The sequence below is a fragment of the Mizuhopecten yessoensis genome, unplaced genomic scaffold (genome assembly GCF_002113885.1).
Source record: "Mizuhopecten yessoensis strain PY_sf001 unplaced genomic scaffold, ASM211388v2 scaffold5283, whole genome shotgun sequence".
In the NCBI taxonomy this organism is placed as follows: Eukaryota; Metazoa; Mollusca; class Bivalvia; order Pectinida; family Pectinidae; genus Mizuhopecten; species Mizuhopecten yessoensis.
Genome location: NW_018405971.1, coordinates 77,661 through 97,795, shown reverse-complemented (window position 1 = coordinate 97,795; position 20,135 = coordinate 77,661). Strand labels below are relative to the sequence as shown.

General features: G+C 37.7%; 1 protein-coding gene across 3 annotated transcripts in view; it reads left to right on the top strand.

The window, feature by feature from the left end:
* The window catches only part of LOC110450529 (cleft lip and palate transmembrane protein 1-like protein), a 76,345-nt gene that overhangs the window by 44,132 nt on the left and 12,078 nt on the right, over positions 1-20,135 (top strand). For all 3 annotated transcript variants that reach the window (XM_021498090.1, XM_021498092.1, XM_021498091.1), the window contains exons 11-16: positions 4,980-5,045; positions 5,997-6,047; positions 7,759-7,841; positions 9,030-9,064; positions 9,676-9,731; positions 10,398-10,442. In XM_021498090.1, coding sequence (XP_021353765.1) covers positions 4,980-5,045; positions 5,997-6,047; positions 7,759-7,841; positions 9,030-9,064; positions 9,676-9,731; positions 10,398-10,442 — 336 coding nt within the window. The remainder of the gene's footprint in view (positions 1-4,979; positions 5,046-5,996; positions 6,048-7,758; positions 7,842-9,029; positions 9,065-9,675; positions 9,732-10,397; positions 10,443-20,135) is intronic.

Below are 20,135 nucleotides of genomic sequence, written 5' to 3'. Positions count from 1 at the left end.
CCCTTAGATCCTTGCTTGGATAGGAGCCTTCATAGAGGTTAATAAACCCTTAGATCCCTGCTTGAATAGGGGCCTTCATAGAGGCTAGTAAACCCTTAGATCCTTGCTTGGATAGGGGCCTTCATAGAGGTAAGTAAACCCTTAGATCCCTGCTTGAATAGGGGCCTTCATAGAGGCTAGTAAACCCTTAGATCCTTGCTTGGTTAGGGGCCTTCATAGAGGTAAGTAAACCCTTAGATCCCTGCTTGGATAGGGGCCTTCATAGAGGTAAGTAAACCCTTAGATCCTTGCTTGGATAGGGGGCCTTCATAGAGGTAAGTAACCCTTAGATCCTTGCTTGGATAGGGCCTTTATAGAGGTAAGTTAACCCAAAGATCCCTGCTTGGATAGGGGGCCTTCATAGAAGTTAGTAAACCCAATTATCTGTGCTGGGATGGGGGCAATTATTTTTGTATAAATGATGGGTTTGAACCCCCTGGGGCCTGATGGGTGGGGCCCAAAATGGGTAATTAGCAAATTCTTTAAAATTCTTCTCCATCTGTAGGAATGACAGGATTTTGTCCATATTTGGTCTAAAGCATCCTTTGGGGATCTCTATATTTTGTATAAACATTGGGTCTGACCCCCTGGGGCAGAGGGGCTGGGCCCAATAGGTGAAACATAGCAAATTCTTCAAAATACTTCTTCTTTTGTAGGAAAGACAGGATTTTGTTCAATTTAGGGATTAAGCACCCTTGGGTGAAGGGGAACCAATTTTGTATAAACTGTGGGTTTTAACCCCCTGGGTCAGATGGGCGGGCCAAATAGGGAAAATAGAAAAACAGCTTTAAAATCCTTCTTTTGTAGGAAAGACAGGATTTTGTTCAATTTAGGGATTAAGCACCCTTGAGTGAAGGGGAACCAATTTTGTATAATCTGTGGGTTTTACCCCCCTGGGTCAGAGGGGCGGGCCAAATAGGGAAAATAGAAAAACAACTTTAAAATCCTTCTTCTGTAGGAAAGACAGGATTATGTCCATATTAGGTCTAAAGCATCCTTGGGTGAAGGGGAACTAATTTTGTATCAACGGTGGGGTGGGTCTGACCCCCTAGGGTTAGAGGGGCGGGCCCAATAGTGGAAACATAGCAAATTCTTCCAAATCCTCCTTTTCCTGTTGGAATGACAGGATTTTGTCCAATTGCATATAAATATAACCCCTGACTAACCATGTAATACATGTACAGCAACATCTGGCTATTTCATCTTCAATTTTGCCAACATTTCCAGGCAAGCGATACAGGCCCAAGTCTGGGCCACTTGTTTCATTAATAGACCAACTTTCAAAGGTCAAAGGGGTCAAATGTCATAAAATCTTCAAACGACTTCTTCTCAATAACCAAAAGGCCCAGGGTACTGATATTGGGCCTGTAGCATGCTGGGATGAAGGGCTACCAAGTTTGTTCAAATGAATGACCTTGACCCACTTTCAAGGTCACTGGGGTCAGATGTCTTAAAATCTTCAAACAACTTCTTCTCAATAACCAAAAGGCCCAGGGTACTGATATTGGGCCTGTAGCATGCTGGGATGAAGGACTATCAAGTTTGTTCAACTGAATGACCTTGACCAACTTTCAAGGTCACAGGGGTCAAATGTCGTAAAATCTTCAAGCGACTTCTTTTCAATAAGCAAAAGGGCCAGGGTACTGAAATTGGGCCTGTAGCATGTTGGGATGAAGGATTACCATGTTAGTTCAAATGAATGACCTTGATCCACTTTCAACTTAATGTCCTTGTTCGACAATCAAGGTCAGAGGCGTCATATGTTTAAATCTTTTAATAGGTTCTTATGAAATCTTAAGATTACAAGTGTTAGATTAATAACAGGTGGGCGATGCAGGCCCATTGGGCCTCTTGTTTGATAACATATTAGGCCTGAGTAGCTTTGGATACAGTATGTACAGATACCACAAAAGATCATACTTGTTTTGAAAATCACAAGCTGATTGAGTACACAAGGTGGGATAAATACTGTTTTGTTTGTAAAATATTGTTGATGGGTCGGTAGGACCTGCCCCAATTTGCAAACTGAAAATCGCTGTGTAACAACTTGTCAATTCAACGTGTCAAACCTAACCTATGGTTTTTAATTACACATTGTAATTAACTTAGCTCTATTGAGATGTCAAAATCTGGACAAAATGACCGCTGAATACAGGTGGAGATAACGTCTTGGACCAGAGTTTTGTGACCGCTGGCCGCATTAGACAGGTGGCTGCTTATTTCAGGTTCATTATATAGTAACTTTTTACATTTTCAACTTCTTCTCCGGAACCAGTGGATGGAATGTTTTCAAACTTGGTCAGAATCTTCCTTGGTAGATGAGGCTACACAATTGTAAAATTGGGATTCCTACCCTAACCCCTGGGGCCAGGGCGGGGCCCTAAAGGGAAAATTAACCAATATTTTAAAATTCTTATTCTTTGATGACTTGACAAGTATTGTATTTCACTTAGTTTACATGTTGATTTCCACATCACATCTAAACAATAAAATAAAGCTTGACCTCATAAGGGAGGTGACCGCTGTTTCAGGTGACCGCTCAAGCAGGTTTGACTGCATATATCACAGATTATTTCTCAGTCATGTAATCTTGTGTAGGACATAAGAAGTAAACCTTGAAGGATATCTTGATGCAGTACACAGTCATTAGGACACTTTTACCTTCACCTAAATTAAGATATAGATATCTTATAAGTGCTAATTAAATTTCTAGCGCAATGTTGTCCAGAGTAGCTTTTGAAGCATTAAATGTGTCACAATGAAACTTGAAGTGAACCTGCTTCATTCACAGATGTTGTGCAGTGCACTATTCTTAGAGCAATGTGACCTTTACCAGTAGGTCAAGGTCGTTTTAGTGCTAATACATTTTCATATCAGCTTTTAAGGGGTAAATATCTTGTTGATGTGTTTTTAGCTCACCTTCCTGAAAGGCACTAGCCCTTCGTAGTGCCCTTCAGGCAGGTGAGCTTATGCCATGGTGTGGCGTCCATCCATCCTCGTCTGTCAACTTTTCCTTAGAACGACTTCTTCTGAAGAATGGGCAGGCCTAGAGTCATGATATTGGGGTAATAACTTTGTTGGTTAGAACCCAACGAAATTGGAGAACGAAAATGACCTTGACCTTCTTTCAAGGTCACAGGGGTCAAATTATCAAATACTTAAAACGACTTCTTCTGAAGAACTGAAATGTATAGAATCTTAATATGTGCCTGGTAGCTTCGTTTGTAGGAGCCCAACAAGGTTTGAGAATGAAAATGACCTTGACCTACTTTCAAGGTCACATGGGTCAAAAGTGTCCTTTAAAATAACTTCTTTTAAAGAACCAAAAGGTATAGAATTTTAATATGGAGTTTGTAGCTTGTTAATAAGAGCCCAACAAAGTTTGATAATGAAAATGACCCTGACCTACTTTCAAGGTCACGGGGGTCAAAAGTATCGAAAACTTAAAACGACTTCTGATGAAAAGTATAGTATTTTTAGCTCACCTGGCCCGAAAGGCCTAGTGAGCTTATGCCATGGTGCGGCATCCGTCGTCCGTCCGTCGTCAAGCGTCAATATTTTACTTTAAACAACTTCTTCTGAATAACCAAAAGTCGCAGGATGATGCTATTTGGTCAGTAGCATGCTGTGATAAAGGGCTACCAAGTTTGTTCAAATGAATGACCTTGACCAACTTTGAAGGTCACAGGGGTCAAATGTCTTAAAATCTTCAAACAACTTCTTCTCAATAACCAAAAGGCCCAGGGTACTGATATTGGGCCAGTAGCATGCTGGGATGAAGGGCTACCAAGTTTGTTCAAATGAATGACCTTGACCCACTTTCAACCTAATGTCCTTGTTCGACATTCAAGGACACAGGCTTTATGTTTAAATCTTTTAATAGGTTCTTGTGAATCAAACACTGATATTCTGCCTGTAGCTATATTTTAGTCCACTTTTAAGATTACAAGTATGAGATTAATACCAGATGAGCGATGCAGGCCCATTGGGCCTCTTTTGATATGTGGCTTGTAGATTCTTTGGATTGAACCCCACAAAGTTTGATAATGAAAATAACCTTGACCTATCAAAGCCACAGGGGTCAAATATGTCAATCAATTCAAATTACTTCTGAAGAAGAACTGAAAGGTATAGAATTATAATATTTGGCTTATAGCTTCCAGGCATGAAGCCTGACAAAGTTTGCGAATTAAATTGACCTTAACCTACTTTCAAGGTCATAGAGGTCAAATATGTCAAACACTTCAAACAACTTTTCTGAAGAACTGTAAAGGAATAGAATCTTAATGTTTGTCTGGTAGCTTCTAGGGATTGTGCCTGTGAATGAACAACTTCTTTTGAATTATCGTAATGCTTAGAATCATATTATTTAGCTGATTGCTTTTTAGGATTAAGCCTGACAATGTTTGCGAATGAAAATGACCTCAACCTACTTTCAAGGTCACAGGGGCCAAATATGTCAAAGACTTCAAATGATTTCTTCTGAATAATGTAAAGACATAGAATTATAATATTTGGCTGGTAACTGTCAAAGATGAGCGTGCCAAAGTTGCCATTGAAAATTACCTCAAGGTCACAAACTGCAAACAGCTTATTTTGAAGAAATGAAAGGCATGGAGTTGTGATATTCAACAAGTAGCTTCCTTAGATGGAGCCCAACAAAGTTTGCGAATGAAAATTACATTTATCTATTTTATCCTATAGCTTTATCTTAATCTAATTTGATATATTAGCCCAACATGATTCAATGTGGTAGAAACCATGCCCCTATCCCGATGGGGACAGGAGAATCGGACCCAATAAGGTAAGGGTGTTACTGAGAGACAGAGCCAATATTAGGAAATATTTGTAGTACAGTATAATATTTATTAAACATTTTGCTATGACTTCTCAAAAAATTGTGATTTCAAACATGTTAATATTTTCCATTGTATTTGTAGGTTTGGAAAGTAAAGAAAGCCCTAAAGTTGACAATACACTGGAGAGGGTTAAGACCCTCATATGAGGTAAGGTATTATCATAGTTGTAAGACTCTTTAATATGAAGTTTGTTTTAGAGAATCACCAAAATTCACATTACATTTGATATTTAGCTCACCTGGCCCTAAGGGCCAAGTGAGCTTATGGCATGGTGCGGCGTCCGTCGTCTGTCCTCCGTCCGTCCGTCGTCAACCAAGAGGCCCAGGCTGATGATATTTGGCCAGTAGCACGCTGGGATAAAGGGCTACAAATTTTGTTCAAATGAATGACCTTGACCCAGTTTAAGGTCACAAGGGTCAAATGTCTTAAAATTTTCAAACAACCTCTTCTCAATAACCAAAAGCCCCAGGGTACTAAAATTGGGCCTGTACCATGCTGGGATGAAGGACTACCAAGTTTGTTCAAATGAATGACCTTGACCCACTTTCAACCTCATGTGGTTGCTCGACATTCAAGGTCACAGGCGTCATATGTTTAAATCTTTTAATAGGTTCTGATGAATCAAACACTGATATTCTGCCTGTAGCTATATTTTAGTCCGATTTTAAGATTACAAGTGTGAAATTAATACCAGGTGAGTTATGCAGGCCCATTAGGCCTCTTGTTTTTTGATAAAACTAGCTTCATTTAGTTTTATTAAATTCAGATGTTATGGGAACAAGGTAAAATTTTGTGAACATTTTGACTGGAAATATAATGAAAATCCACCAGTTTGCTGTGATTTGTGATGTCACCATATTATTCCTTTGGACTTCAACATTGATGATATTACACCTTGAAAAAACCTTGATTCAGTCTTAAAGATGCAAAAAACACTGTAAAACTGTCAATATTTTTTTTTCAAAAAAGTAATCTAATTCATAATTTATCCAGTAATGTTTTTAATGTGTTCAGCTTTAAACATGGCATGTTTATAAGGTACATATTGTATTTAAATATTTGTGGTTGTTTGTGTAATAATCCATTCTTTATACATAGATTGGTAAGACATCGGAACAAGAGAAAGAGACCGCAGCATTTGACTCTGAGGTACATACACACTGGCATGCTAAGTATACGTTGTGTCTTTGTTCTGACATTGATACAGTAGATTTATCTTGTAATGCCAGCCATGTTACTCTCCTCTACATACCACAGGTTGTAAAAGGAAGAACATATTATGTTTGGATTTCACATTATGTTATGGTAGCATCCAAAGCATGTTTAGCTGTGACAGGTGTGACAGGAGTGTCAGGAGTGTCAAGTGTGTCAGGTGTGACAGGAGTGTCAGGAGTGTCAGGTGTGACAGGAGTGTCAGGAGTGTCAGGTGTGTCATAGGGGTCAAATATGTTCAAACCTTTAAAACAACTTCTACTGAATAACCAAGAGGGCCTAGGGTGATGGTATCTGGCCAGTAACATGCTGGGATGAAGGGCTACCATGTTGTTCAAATAATAAACTTGACTTATATTCAAGGTCACAGGAGTCCACTATGTCTACAACCTTTAATACAACTTCTTTTGAATAACCAAAAGGCATAGGATGATGATACTTGGCCAGAAGCATGCTAAAATAAAGGACTACCGATTTTGTCCAAATGAATGAATTTTGTCCATTTTCAGGGTCACAGAGGTCAAATATGTTAAAAATCTTTGAACAACTTCTTCTGAATAACCAAGATGCCTAAGGTGATGATATTTGGCCAGTAACATTCTGGAATAAAGGACTACCAAGTTTGTTCAAATAAATTACATTGACTTATATTCAAGGTCACAGGGGTCAAATATGTCTACCACCTTTCAACAACAACTTCTGAATAACCAAGATGCCCAGGGTTTTTATATTTGGCCAGTGACATGTTGGGATGAATGGCTACCAAGTTTGTTCAAATGAATGACCTTGAGTTATATTCAAGGTCACATGGGGTCAAATATGTTGAAAACTGCAAATATCTTCTATATAACAAAAAGGACCAGGGTGATGATATTTGGTCAGTGACCTGCTGTGATAAATAGTTACCAAGTTGGTTCAAATGAATGACCTTCACCCATTTGCAGGGTCACAGAGGTCAAATATGTTGAAATCTTTAAAAAAAATGAATAATCTAAAGGTCCAGGGTAATGATATTTGGCCAGAAGCATGCTGGTATGAAAGGTTATAAAGTCTGTGTAACTTAATGTCTTAATGTCTTAATGTTAATATTTGGCCAGTAACATGCTGGAATAAAGGGCTACCAAGTTTGTTCAAACAAATGACCTTGACCCACTTTCAAGGTCAAATGTGTTAATATCTTCTAACAATTTCTTCTCAATAACCAAAAGGCCCAGGGTACTGATATTGGGCCTGTAGCATGCTGGGATGCAGGACTACCAAGTTTGTTCAAACAAACGACCTTGACCATCTTTCAAGGTCACAGGGGTCTTATGTGTTAAAATCTTAAAACGAGTTCTCAATAACCAAAAGGCCCAGGGTACTGATATTTGGCCTGTGGCATGTTCGGATGAAGGGCTACCAAATTTGTTCAAATGAATGACCTTGACCCACTTTATTGGTCACAGGGGTCAAATGTGTTTAAATCTTCAAACAACTTCTTCTCAGTAACCAAAAGACTGTGTTTACTGATATTTGGCCTGTAGCATGCTGGGATGAAGGGCTACCAAAGATTGCAAATGTGATATTGATATCAGGTGAGTGATTCAGGCCCATTGGGCCTCTTGTTGTTGGTATGTTTTGATGTTAAAGACATGTTTTATTGATCCAGGCAATGAAGTACCTGTTGTATCTACTGCTGCCGCTGTGTATATGTGGAGCAGTGTATTCTCTCTTCTACACACCACATAAAAGGTAAGATATTTAGCTCACCTGGCCCAAACTTAAATGCAAGGTCACAGGGGTCAAATATGCTAAAATCTTTAAACAATTTCTTCTGAATAACCAACAGGCCTAAGGTGATGATATTTTGCCAGTAACATGCTGGGATGAAGGGCTACCAAGTTTCTTCAAATAAATGACCTTCACTTATATTCAAGGTCACTGGGGTCAAATATGTTTAAAACCTTTGAATGACTTCTTAATAACCAAAAGGCATAGGGTGCTTAAATTTGGCCATTAACATGCTGGGATGAAGGGATACCAAGTTTGTTCAAATGAATGACCTTCACCCATATTCAAGGTCACAGTGGTCAATATATATTTAAATCTTTAAATGATTTTTTCTGTATAACCAAAAGGTCCAGGGTAATGATATTTTGCTAGAAGCATGCTGGGTTGGAAAACTATAAACTCTGTTCAACCTAATGTCCTTGTTCGTTATTCAAGGTCACATGCGTCATGTTTAAATCTTTTGATAGGTTCTTATGAATCAAACACTGATATTCTGCCTGTAGTTGTATTTTAGTCCACTTTTAAGATTACAAATGTGAGATTAATACCAGGTGAGCGATTCAGGCCCATTTGGCCTCTTGTTTGTATTAAAACATTGTCAATACATTATTTCACACTTAATTCTTTACCATTGATGTTATTTCACACTATAATCCTTCACCATTGATGTTTTTTCACACTTAATCCTTTACCATTGATGTTATTTCACACTTAATCCTTAATTACCATTGATGTTATTTCACACTTAATCCTTTACCATTGATGTTATTTCACACTTAATCCTTTACCATTGATGTTATTTCACACTTAATCCTTTACCATTGATGTTATTTCACACTTAATCCTTTACCATTGATGTTATTTCACACTTAATCCTTTACCATTGATGTTATTTCACACTTAATACTTTACCATCAATGTTATTTCACACTTAATCCCATACCATTGATGATATTTCAGACTTAATCCTTTACCATTGATGTTATTTCACACTTAATCCTTTACCATTGATGTTATTTCACACTTAATCCTTTACCATTGATGTTATTTCACACTTAATCCTTTACCATTGATGTTATTTCACACTTAATCCTTAATTACCATTGATGTTATTTCACAATTAATCCTTTACCATTGATGTTATTTCAGTTGGTATTCTTGGTGTATTCAAAGTCTTGTGAATGGTAAGTTAAAGTGTATCTGACTTTCATTTTTGATTTAACTATTTTATTCCTTTTCACATACAGGTAGACAATCTGAAATTATTTTTTGTCCGTGGTAAAACCTTTCGTGTAAAACACATGACCATGAAGTAATGTCAATACCATGTGACGTAGTGTGAAATGGCTTATTTTCACCAAACAATGTTTACAAATAAAGTAAAATTGTTCGTCGTAAATTCAAATTCAATTCTTGGTTACATTACCATCATTAAGATGGTTAAAGACTGGAGGGGTATTTCTTTGTGATCATAACACCTGGAGATGTACTGTCATACACTAACATGATCAGGTTAATTAGCACACAGGAATGTATTTCCTTTGAAATACGTAAAAAAATTGTAATTAAATATTTGTTATTGAAAATTTGTGTAATTTTTTTTTCCAAATTGTTAGCACTACTCTTAATAATTTAGCACCCCAGAGTCATTGCACATGTTAATGCAAAAATACGAAAACAGATAATACATGTAAATATTTAGTGTTTGAAGCTAGGAAAGTGTTATCTCCCTTTGATGATGTTCATACATTGTCTTGTGTAGGAATTAATCTGTTTTATTTTGTTTCTACTTCAGGAGTGTATGCATTTGGATTTCTGTTTATGCTACCTCAGCTGTTTGTAAACTACAAGGTAAGGCCACAATTGTTCCTACAAGGTAAGGTCAAATTGTTCCTACTAGGTAAAGTCACACTTGTTCCTACAAGGTACGGTCACACTTGTTCCTACTAAGAAGGTCACACTTGTTCCTACTAGGTAAGGTCACACTTGTTCCTACAAGGTAGGGTCACACTTGTTCCTACAAGGTAAGGTTACACTTGTATATTGACATTCAGTATAACTGGGGCAGAGAGTTGATTAGTGGGACTGTATATTGACATTCAGTATAACTGGGGCAGAGAGATTATTACTATGACTGTATATTGACATTCAGTATAACTGAGGCAGAGAGTTTATTCCTGGGACTGTATATTGACATTCAGTATAACTGGGGCAGAGAGATTATTCCTGGGACTGTATATTGACAGTCAGTATAACTGGGGCAGATAGTTGATTAGTGGGACTGTATATTGACATTCAAAATAACTGAGGCAGAGAGATTATTCCTGGGACTGTATATTGACATTCAGTATAACGGAGGCAGAGATTTTATTCCTGGGACATGATAACATTATGACTACAAAGAAGAAACTGAAAAATTACCTTTGACAGCAAGTAAGAAAAACAGTATTGGTGTTATTAGTCTGAAGTACTTTGCTGTGAGCTTGTGGTGTAACAAACATTTGTTTTAATCCATAGTTGAAGTCTGTGGCACATCTACCATGGCGGGCCTTCACATACAAGGTATGTACAACCTAACAACACACAAAACGATCACCTGTACTGTTTAAGAAATAATGTAGTAGTTTTGTCTCTTATCAACATTATTGTTATAACATTTTCATTTAAATCTTCTTGTGAAGCATAGTTGCTATCTCAACCCAATTCACAGCTTATATCCTCAATTTTACAGTTTTAAGCCACAACTCTCCATCACCCCCTTTGGCTATTAACTGACATGCAATTCAGGTTTTTGACACATGCGTTAGGTAACATGCTACGAAGTTTGCTTAACGGGAAATTGCACATTTGACACTAGCGCCATCTTTGACCTTATATGGTATCTCTGTCCTTATATGGAAACTGATATCTCCTTATATGGATGTCATTCATTTACTTTTCATTCATATGCAAATGTTTTTGGCAGCAACCCTAGCATTTTCATTCATACCGTAGTGACGCCATTTTGTGGTTTGCCAACTAATAGGCAGAAAAAGTATTCACTTCAATACTTTCTTAACTAGCCATATGTATGTGAAAAATACTACATTGAATGTATTTTGTGAGTTTACAATTAAAACAAAATATTCTGATTTAATTTCTTACGAAGCTCTGCTTGCTGAAATTGTGCTTTCCACACACTTCCCCGAAGTGGAACTACAGTACACAGTTCCCGTCACAATGTTTGGGTCACTTACGTTTTGCTTATTATCACAAAAAATACTACCACAAATAACCTGAAATTATACCACTGACGATTTGAATATGACTATTCTTTCCGTCAGAATTAAGAAACTCTCTCCAAAATATTCTGTCCATTTCAGTATAGTCACAGACTAGATCGGTAGTTAATTGCTATCTAAAATACACTGTAGGACTATGTATGAAATGGAAATGATTGGGCCAATCTGATTAAAATAATCTGTTACATGGCTCCGTTAACCTACCGACATTTTCTGACACAAATTTTGAGAAGAACGAGCATGCCTTCCATTAATTTCTAACAGAATTTCGGACTCTTGTGGTGCAATGCAGGACATTGCACTTTGCAAATACATTTCAAGTGTTGCAGGTAGTCAGGTAATATGTTTTTAACAGAGGAAATATTTTGGGCAAAAGTTTATTGAATTGTCTGGGGCATGAAATCCCTGAGCACTCATCCCTTCGATGGCCGATTGGCACTCATTTTACGGTACTATGCCGACTGCATCATCGAGTATATTGACGTGTGAACTGAATGCATTTGTAAAGATTGCGTGGCAAGGTACGTACTCTGAATCAGTAAATAACATGTTTATTTGTTCCGACATAGAAAGTGTGCAATACAAATGAAACTCCAGAATGATATTATGTATCACCCCAAGCTCGTATGAAGTCAATATATATAGTCCACGTCTCTGACGCACTGTCACCTTGATGTTGAAGTCAATATATTATGTTTTGGGTTCATTCCGAGCGTAGCAAGCTTTTCTGATTTTAATATTTTCATTTCTTGAATAATGATTCTGTAACTGTTTTTGTATTACACTCAGTGTTCTGCCCAGAATTTTTTTGATGCGCTATGGCATCTATTTTTTAACCCTTCCATCAAAGCGCGGCGCTGCAAAACATTTATGCGTCACAACACATCAATCTGGCACGAAGCCAATATGATAAAGAAAACTCTTAACAAGAGTAAACAAATAATAATTTATGAAGTTTAACTGTTAATTCTAAATAAATAACATTACTTTAATCTTGACATTGCATTATTATTGCTCATTTTCTTGCCCTTTTCTTTTTCTTTATCGTTAATTTTTTCAATACCTCAAAAGAAAATAATCGACCTCAAGAAAATGGATAATTTTAGCAAATACTTCAGCATTTTCCCCCCAAGAATATCATCATAGAAATAAATGAATAAATGACTGAGGATAAATAAATTATAATAACATTCCAACCAAAGGTATTTATTTTGACCAATTATTGATTAATTTTTAAATCGATGATATATTTTTCAGTTTAAAGAAAAAAATACTTTACTTATGAAATTAACCAGGTTTAACTACCTGTTATCATAAAGTAAAAAAAAAAAAATCAAAATTTTATCACAACAATGCTCCGACAGTTTTAAATATAAACTTAAATAGGGATATAGTTATCAAATTGAAATATTGTAATTATCCTGTAAAAGTAAATAATGTATTGTTGCTGTCAAACTGGGAAAAACATGTACTATTTATAAAATTTGGCGCCAAAATGATTAACGCTCCTCGTCCATGTTTCAAAAGCCATTGCATCACGGATTACGTAACATTATTCAGGTTATCAAAAAAAATATGGCCGCCACGTGCAGTCTGCCTACTTACGATCTGGGGGCCGCCTATGCCCCCAGCCAGTCCAGTCCAAATATGTTAAAAACATTAAACAACTTCTTCTGAATAACCAAAATGCATAGGGTGATGATATTTGGTCAGTAGGATGCTAGGGTAAAGGGCTATCAAGTTTATATTCAAGGTCACAGGGGTCAAATATGTGAAAAACATTAAACAACTTCTGATGAATAACCAAAATGCACAGGGTGATGATATTTGGCCAGTAGCATGCTGAGATGAAGGGCTACAAAGTTTGTTCAAATGCATGACCTTCACCCATATTCAAGGTCACAGGGGTCAAATATGTTAAAAACTTGAAACAACTTCTTCTCAATAACCAAAATGCCCAGGGCGAGGATATTTAGTCAGTAGCATACTAGGATCAAGAGCTACCAAGTTTGTTTAAATGTATGACCTTGAATCATATTCAAGGTCACAAGGAGGAAATAAATTCAAAATATTTAAACTTGTTCTGAATAACCAAAAGGCTCAGGATGTTGTTATTTAGTCAGTAGCATGCTGGGATCAAGGACTACTATGTTTGTTAAAGTGAATGACTTTGACTTATATTCAAGGTCACAGGGGTCAAATTTGTTTAAAATCTTTAAACGACCTCTTCTGAACTACCATGGGTCCCAGGATGTTGATACTTTGCAAGTTGCATCCTGAGATGAAAGGCTATAAAAAATTTTCAACATAATGACTTTGTTCGACTTTCAATCACAGGGGTGAAATGTTTAAAAAAAAATAAAAAATATCAAGCTGGTGACTAAAATAAGTTGTGGGGTGGTCCCGAAGGCCAGAGCGATCCCAAGCTGTGGAGCGAGAAGGTAGCAGGCGGCCCTGCAAGCAGGCATCAAGTGACCCCGGTGCCTGAGTGTTCAAAGTATAAGTAAGAACATGGTTTACAGGGCGATCCCCAACAGGCTTTTACACAGTTATACTCTGACTAGCTAAACACGCTCCTATAGTCACCTACCCTAAAACTATGTTAGATTACCATAACGTAAACCAGGATTAAAAAATGCATGTGACTTAAAGGGGGTGCTCCCCGGCAGGCACACAAACTGGTTATGATTGCAAAAAGGAAAGATATAACAACAAGCATATAATGAATTGGGGGTATAAATCGAACGAAGGTTACAGATACAAATGTATATAAGAGCCGTGCATAAATTTGAAAATATAGGAAAAGTAATAAGGAGTCTATGTACAGAAGGAATGTTCTGCGTTTGCCGGCCAAGTGCAGCTTGATATTGTATCAAATCTAAAATTTAAAGATGCTTGGCAGAAAGTCACAAAAGCTAACAGAAAGACTTCTGAGATCACTGGAAGAGTTCCTGAAATCCAAGGTGCCACGAGGCAGCGCATGGCAAGAAATGACAGGAAACACGATAGTGCTGACTTATAAATGGCAAGTGTTGACTTGTTGAGAGAATGATCCCACAAATGAGCGAGGTCTGCACTTAAGCTATCATCAGCTCCTGCATGGGGAGGCAAGGTGTGGCTTGCTGGTCTGCATAGGGTGCCAGTTCCCGGAATCTGGTCATCTGCTAACGAGAAAGAGCATCAGCTGTAGAGTTTTGCTTACCAGGTATGTGCTTGGCATGGATAGCGAAATTGTGCTTGGCAGCATGAAAAGTCAAACGTCTCATAAGCTTCATAATGCTAGCTATCTTAGATCTCCCTTAATGAATAATTTCCACAGTAGCCAAGTTATCACAGTAAAAAAGGATTCTCTTTCTACACCACAGATGCCCCCACAAAACACATGACAGCACTATAGGGTACAACTCAAAAGGTGCCATAGAGTGTAGCTTCTGGAGAAAATCAGGGGGAAAATAATCTATGAAAAATATTTAAAAACTTCTCCATGGTTGCATTTGCGTCTTTTGTTGAGGGTTCAAGCAATAAAAAGTCATCACGCAAGTGTAATACATTGTCTATATTGTATACATTGTGAGCAATCCAGCAAATAGCTTCCGAAAGGTTATCAAAAGTTTAGGACTTAATCTACTGCCAAAAACAAGTCTTATAAAAAAAGCAAAACTTCTCTTCCCATGAAATACCATGTAAGGGCCACAACTCTGGTTTAATAGGTGAAAGCTTGAAAGCATCTGGTCAGTTTTCATGAGCAAGGTGCCTTGACCCAGACATTTAATCAAAGTTATAGCATCATCAATCTTCACATATTTCAACGAATGACTGTCTTTGTCTATTAGGCTATTCATGCTAGGATTATCTGGGTCATTGTGAGGAGCAGACATGTCAACAATTAGGCGCTTCTGTGAATATTTATGTACAGCAATGGCAATAGGATTTACTCTAGTGGTAACAAACGGAATAGAGTCAAAAGGGCTTATTACAAAACCTTTAGCGTTTTCTTTCTGAATTAAATCAGAAACTACAGCTGGGTCTTTTAAAGCTGAGAGTAAGTTTCGGCACTGAAAAGACTGACCAGGTAATTATCGGAGCCCAGTATGAAAACCTTGAGACAGACCCTCAGTCAACATAGATTTTTTTTTATTAGGATGAGATTGCAGTTCACATTTGAGGGTCTCAATACACATTGGTGTAGTAGCCACTAAGTCGATCTATCATTTCTTCCTGTGTTGAGTCACATTTCTCTCTAAAGGGCAGTTGACTTTAGGATGACTGCTTTTACACGATAAACACACATGTGATTTAGAACAAGATTGCACTTGACAACCCCTTTCGCCGTTAAAGTTATTGCATATTTCTTTACTGTCATAACACATCCTTGGTCTGCCATGGGTTTCAACTGCGTTGCCAAAAACACGGTCCTTGGTGGACGTTTTGTTTGAATTGCTGTTAATTGGAGCACTTTGGTTCGGTGGAAAAGCAGGGCGAAATGCAGATAAATGAAGGGAGCTGCCACAGTAACAACAGGAATTGGCCTGTCGGTTGGTAAAAATGTTGCTAAAGAGGGTATTGTCCCTTACGGACCAGTCAACACAAACATTGTTGAATCGTAGGTAAGCTGCTGCACGGAGAGAAAACTGGCAATGGTCCTCATAGAAGCCAGAACCTTGGAAGCGAGAAGCCATGTCAATTAAGTCCCTCTCGTACATGTCTAGCTCTACTCGTCTATGGGGAAAGGCATTACACATGGATGAACTCCCCGAGGCTAAGTGTTCGGTTAAAGGTAAGGTCTATGATCTGGCTTAGCCTCCTGAATACCACTGTCCCCTGAACCTCTTTATTAAGGGAGGGGGAGCACTGCTAAATTGATATCCTTACCTGTTATGATGCTGTTCCGAAGTGGCTGAGAAACAGTTTCCACTAGGAGCAGGCCCCGGGTGTGGACAGCATATCCAAATGTTGTCCTCGTGGTGTTTGTAGCCGGCGTTTCCAATTGGGCGCCACTACCCGCTGCTGCGCAGTTGGGCGGGTTCCGTGCAGAGTTGTGGAATCTTCAATACGCCATTGACAGTGAATACTCCATAGTGTCACGGTCGCGAGAGAAATCACGACTGCTGGTAGCAGGTTCTGGTGAGTTAATTAACATCTGGGTAGTACGGCCGATCTGGGGTTGAAAGTTTGTTTGCAAGCTGAGTGGTATCCAGAGAAATGACAGTGTTTAATTTGTGTTGAAGTGTGTCCACTTTGTTGGTCAGCATAGATACAGGCCAATGTAGATAGGATCGATGCTATGTTGTTATTGTCATGGGGGCCGCCATCTTGGCTGACGTCACACACGGAACTCTGGGATAGCACACCTCGGGGAGAAAGGAAGTGACGCGGAAGTGACCCAGTTTCTTCGGGAGATCCCAGTTTCTCCCGAAGCAGCTTAACTAAAGCAAACCTTCATGCATTACTTGCAAACGTTATCCCTTGTTCTTGACTGGCAGCTTTCAACCTAGCTAACGTCCAATGTTTCATGAGTTCGGGATTGTACGGCGCTGCTTGGGTTTGTTTCCTTTTAGGCGCCATGATTTTCGTGGTTCTTAAGACACGTTCTACTGACACATTTCGATCAACTAAAACTGTTCAGAGGTCCAAACTACCGATCCAATTATGAAAGGTTCAATTTATAAAACACAGAAAAACGAAGTGCAGAAAATCCTTGTAATCCTTGTAAATTCCAACGATCAAGAACGTCCTTGACACAATATAATCACACGTGAAAATGACAAAAATAGCATGTGGGCAACGGTTCGGAAACACTAGTCTGGCATCAAAAATCAAGGCTTTCTTGAATAAACTTGAAGTTAGAAGGCAGAAGCTATGAAAACAGTTAACAGAAAATCGATGTACTCCTTGTAAGTTCCAAGGAACACGAAACGTCCTTGACACAAAATCCCTCGTGAAAAATGTCAACAAAAGCACGTGGACAAACGCTACATAAACGCAACAGCCTAGCATTGTAAATCAAGGCTATGTAGAATAAAAACTAAACCTCGTAAGAAGGTAGTGTTGAAAGTTAAACTGGCAGAAAAAACATTAAAGGTTAGAGAAACAAAAACAGTCAGTGCTGATCGGTGCTGAGACTGCTTTGAACTGACTGAAGACGTTGTCAATAGGGGCTATCCCTTTAGGCTGAATGACCATTGGTCAACCAGGTCACGTGACATACTGTACACCTCACCAAATATGGTAGCGGAGATTGACTGGTAAATGTTGTGTACAAACAGATTACATTGTCTGTGATTAACTGTTGCCTCAGCACATATCATGATAGCACACGATACACTTGACTGACTTATTGTGGAATTGATTCCATGCTATACCCTTAGTTTACGTACGTAATTAGAAAATACCATTTTGATTGTCAGAAAAGTATGAACTCAAAGATAACTTTCATAAGCCTACCCTATTTTTTGCATAAAATTGAATTACAATAATTATTTACAGTGAGATTGTTGTTTTATGACGCAATGTTAATTAGTCCCCCACCAGTCCCCGGAGGGGGGATATAGAAATTGATTTAAGTTTCATGTTGTTACCATTAACATAATCATACGAAGAGGTGTATACTGACATACGACCCATGGCAAAATCCTTGTTGACCTAAAGACATTTCTGACACACGTGCACTGCTGCTGGTCTGTAGGAAATATATGTTTCACCCTCTACCAATAGGCACTAAGGAGATATTGCAACAGTCATATAATTATTCATTCAGAAGTCAACTCTTTACTTATGGCAGAAGCAGAGCCCATTGAATCAGTACTTGTTGTTGGTCCTTGGAGGGAAAATACATTTTAGACTATTGCCAACACAGACATTAGATAAGAGTAAATATTCGTTCACATGATTTTCATCAAATTTAAATGGTGTTTATCCTGCATCTCAACTGACTGTATTGTGTTCGTTTTTCCTAAAATGTTATATATATAACTATGGAAATATTGCAACATCAAGAAAGCATGTGTCTGGAGTACTTTCAGTACTTTGATTGACTCCCCATGGTTTGAACATAGATATGATTATTAAGATAGACATGAACCAGGCAGATGATAGATAGGATTGTTTAGACATGAACCAGGATGATGATAGATATGATTATTTAGATAGACATGAACCAGTCAGATGATAGATATGATTGATTAGACATGAACTAGGAATATGATAGATATGATTGTTTAGACATAAACCAGGCAGATGATAGATGTGATTGTTTAGATAGACATGAACCAGGCACATGCTATATATGATTGTTTAGACATTAACCAGGCACATGCTATATATTATTGTTTAGACATGAAACAGGCAGATGATAGATATGATTGTTAAGATATGAACCAGGCAAATGTTGGATATGATTGTTTAGACATGAAACAGGTAGATGCTATATATGATTGTTTAGACATGAAAGAGGTAGATGATATATATGATTGTTTAGACATTAACCAGGCACATGCTATATATTATTGTTTAGACATGAAACAGGCAGATGATAGATATGATGGTTTAGACATGAACCAGGCAGATGATAGATATGATTATTTAGATAGACATGAACCAGTCAGATGATAGATATGATTGTTAAGACATGAACCAGGAAGATGATAGATATGAGTGTTTAGACATGAACCAGGCACATAATAGATATCATTATTTAGATATGAACCAGGCAGATGATAGATATGAATTTTTAGACATAAACCAGGCAGATGATAGATATGAATTTTTAGACATAAACCAGGCAGATGATAGATATGAATTTTTAGACATAAACCAGGCAGATGATAGATATGATTATTTAGATAGTCATGAACCAGTCAGATGATAGATATGATTGATTAGACATGAACTAGGAATATGATAGATATGATTGTTTAGATAGACATAAACCAGGCACATGATAGATATGATTGTTTAGATAGAAATGAACCAGGCACATGATAGATATTAGTATTTAGACATGAACCTGGAAGATGATAGATACGATTGTTAAGACATGAACCTGGAAGATGATAGATATGATTGTTAAGATATGAACCAGGCAAATGTTGGATATGATTGTTTAGACATGAAACAGGCAGATGATAGATATGATTATTTAGATAGTCATGAACCAGTCAGATGATAGATATGATTGTTTAGACATAAACCAGGCAGATGATAGATGTGATTGTTTAGATAGACATGAACCAGGCACATGATATATATGATTGTTTAGACATGAACCAGGCACATGCTATATATGATTGTTTAGACATGAACCAGGCAGATGATATATATGATTATTTAGACATGAATCAGGCAAATGATGGATATGATTGTTTAGACATGAACCAGGCACAGGATGGATATGATTGTTTAGACATGAACCAGGAAGATGATAGATATGATTGTTTAGACATGAACCAGGCACATGATAGATATGATTGTTAAGATATGAACCAGGCAAATGTTGGATATGATTGTTTAGACATGAACCAGGCAGATGATAGATATGATTGTTTAGACATGAACCAGGCACAGGATGGATATGATTGTTAAGACATGAACCAGGAAGATGATAAATATAATTGTTTAGACATGAACCAGGCAGATGATAGATATGATTGTTTAGACATAAACCAGGCAGATGATAGATATGATTGTTTAGACATGAACCAGGCACATGATAGATATGATTGTTAAGACATGAACCAGGTACATGATGTATATGATTGTTTAAACATGAAGCAGGCACATGATGGATATGATTGTTTAGACATGAACCAGGCACATGATAGATATGATTGTTTAAACATAAACCACGCAGATGATAGCTATGATTGTTTAGTCATGAACCAGGCACATGATGGATATGATTGTTGAGACATGAACCAGGCAGATGATGGATATGATTGTTTAGACATGAACCAGGCACATGATAGATATGATTATT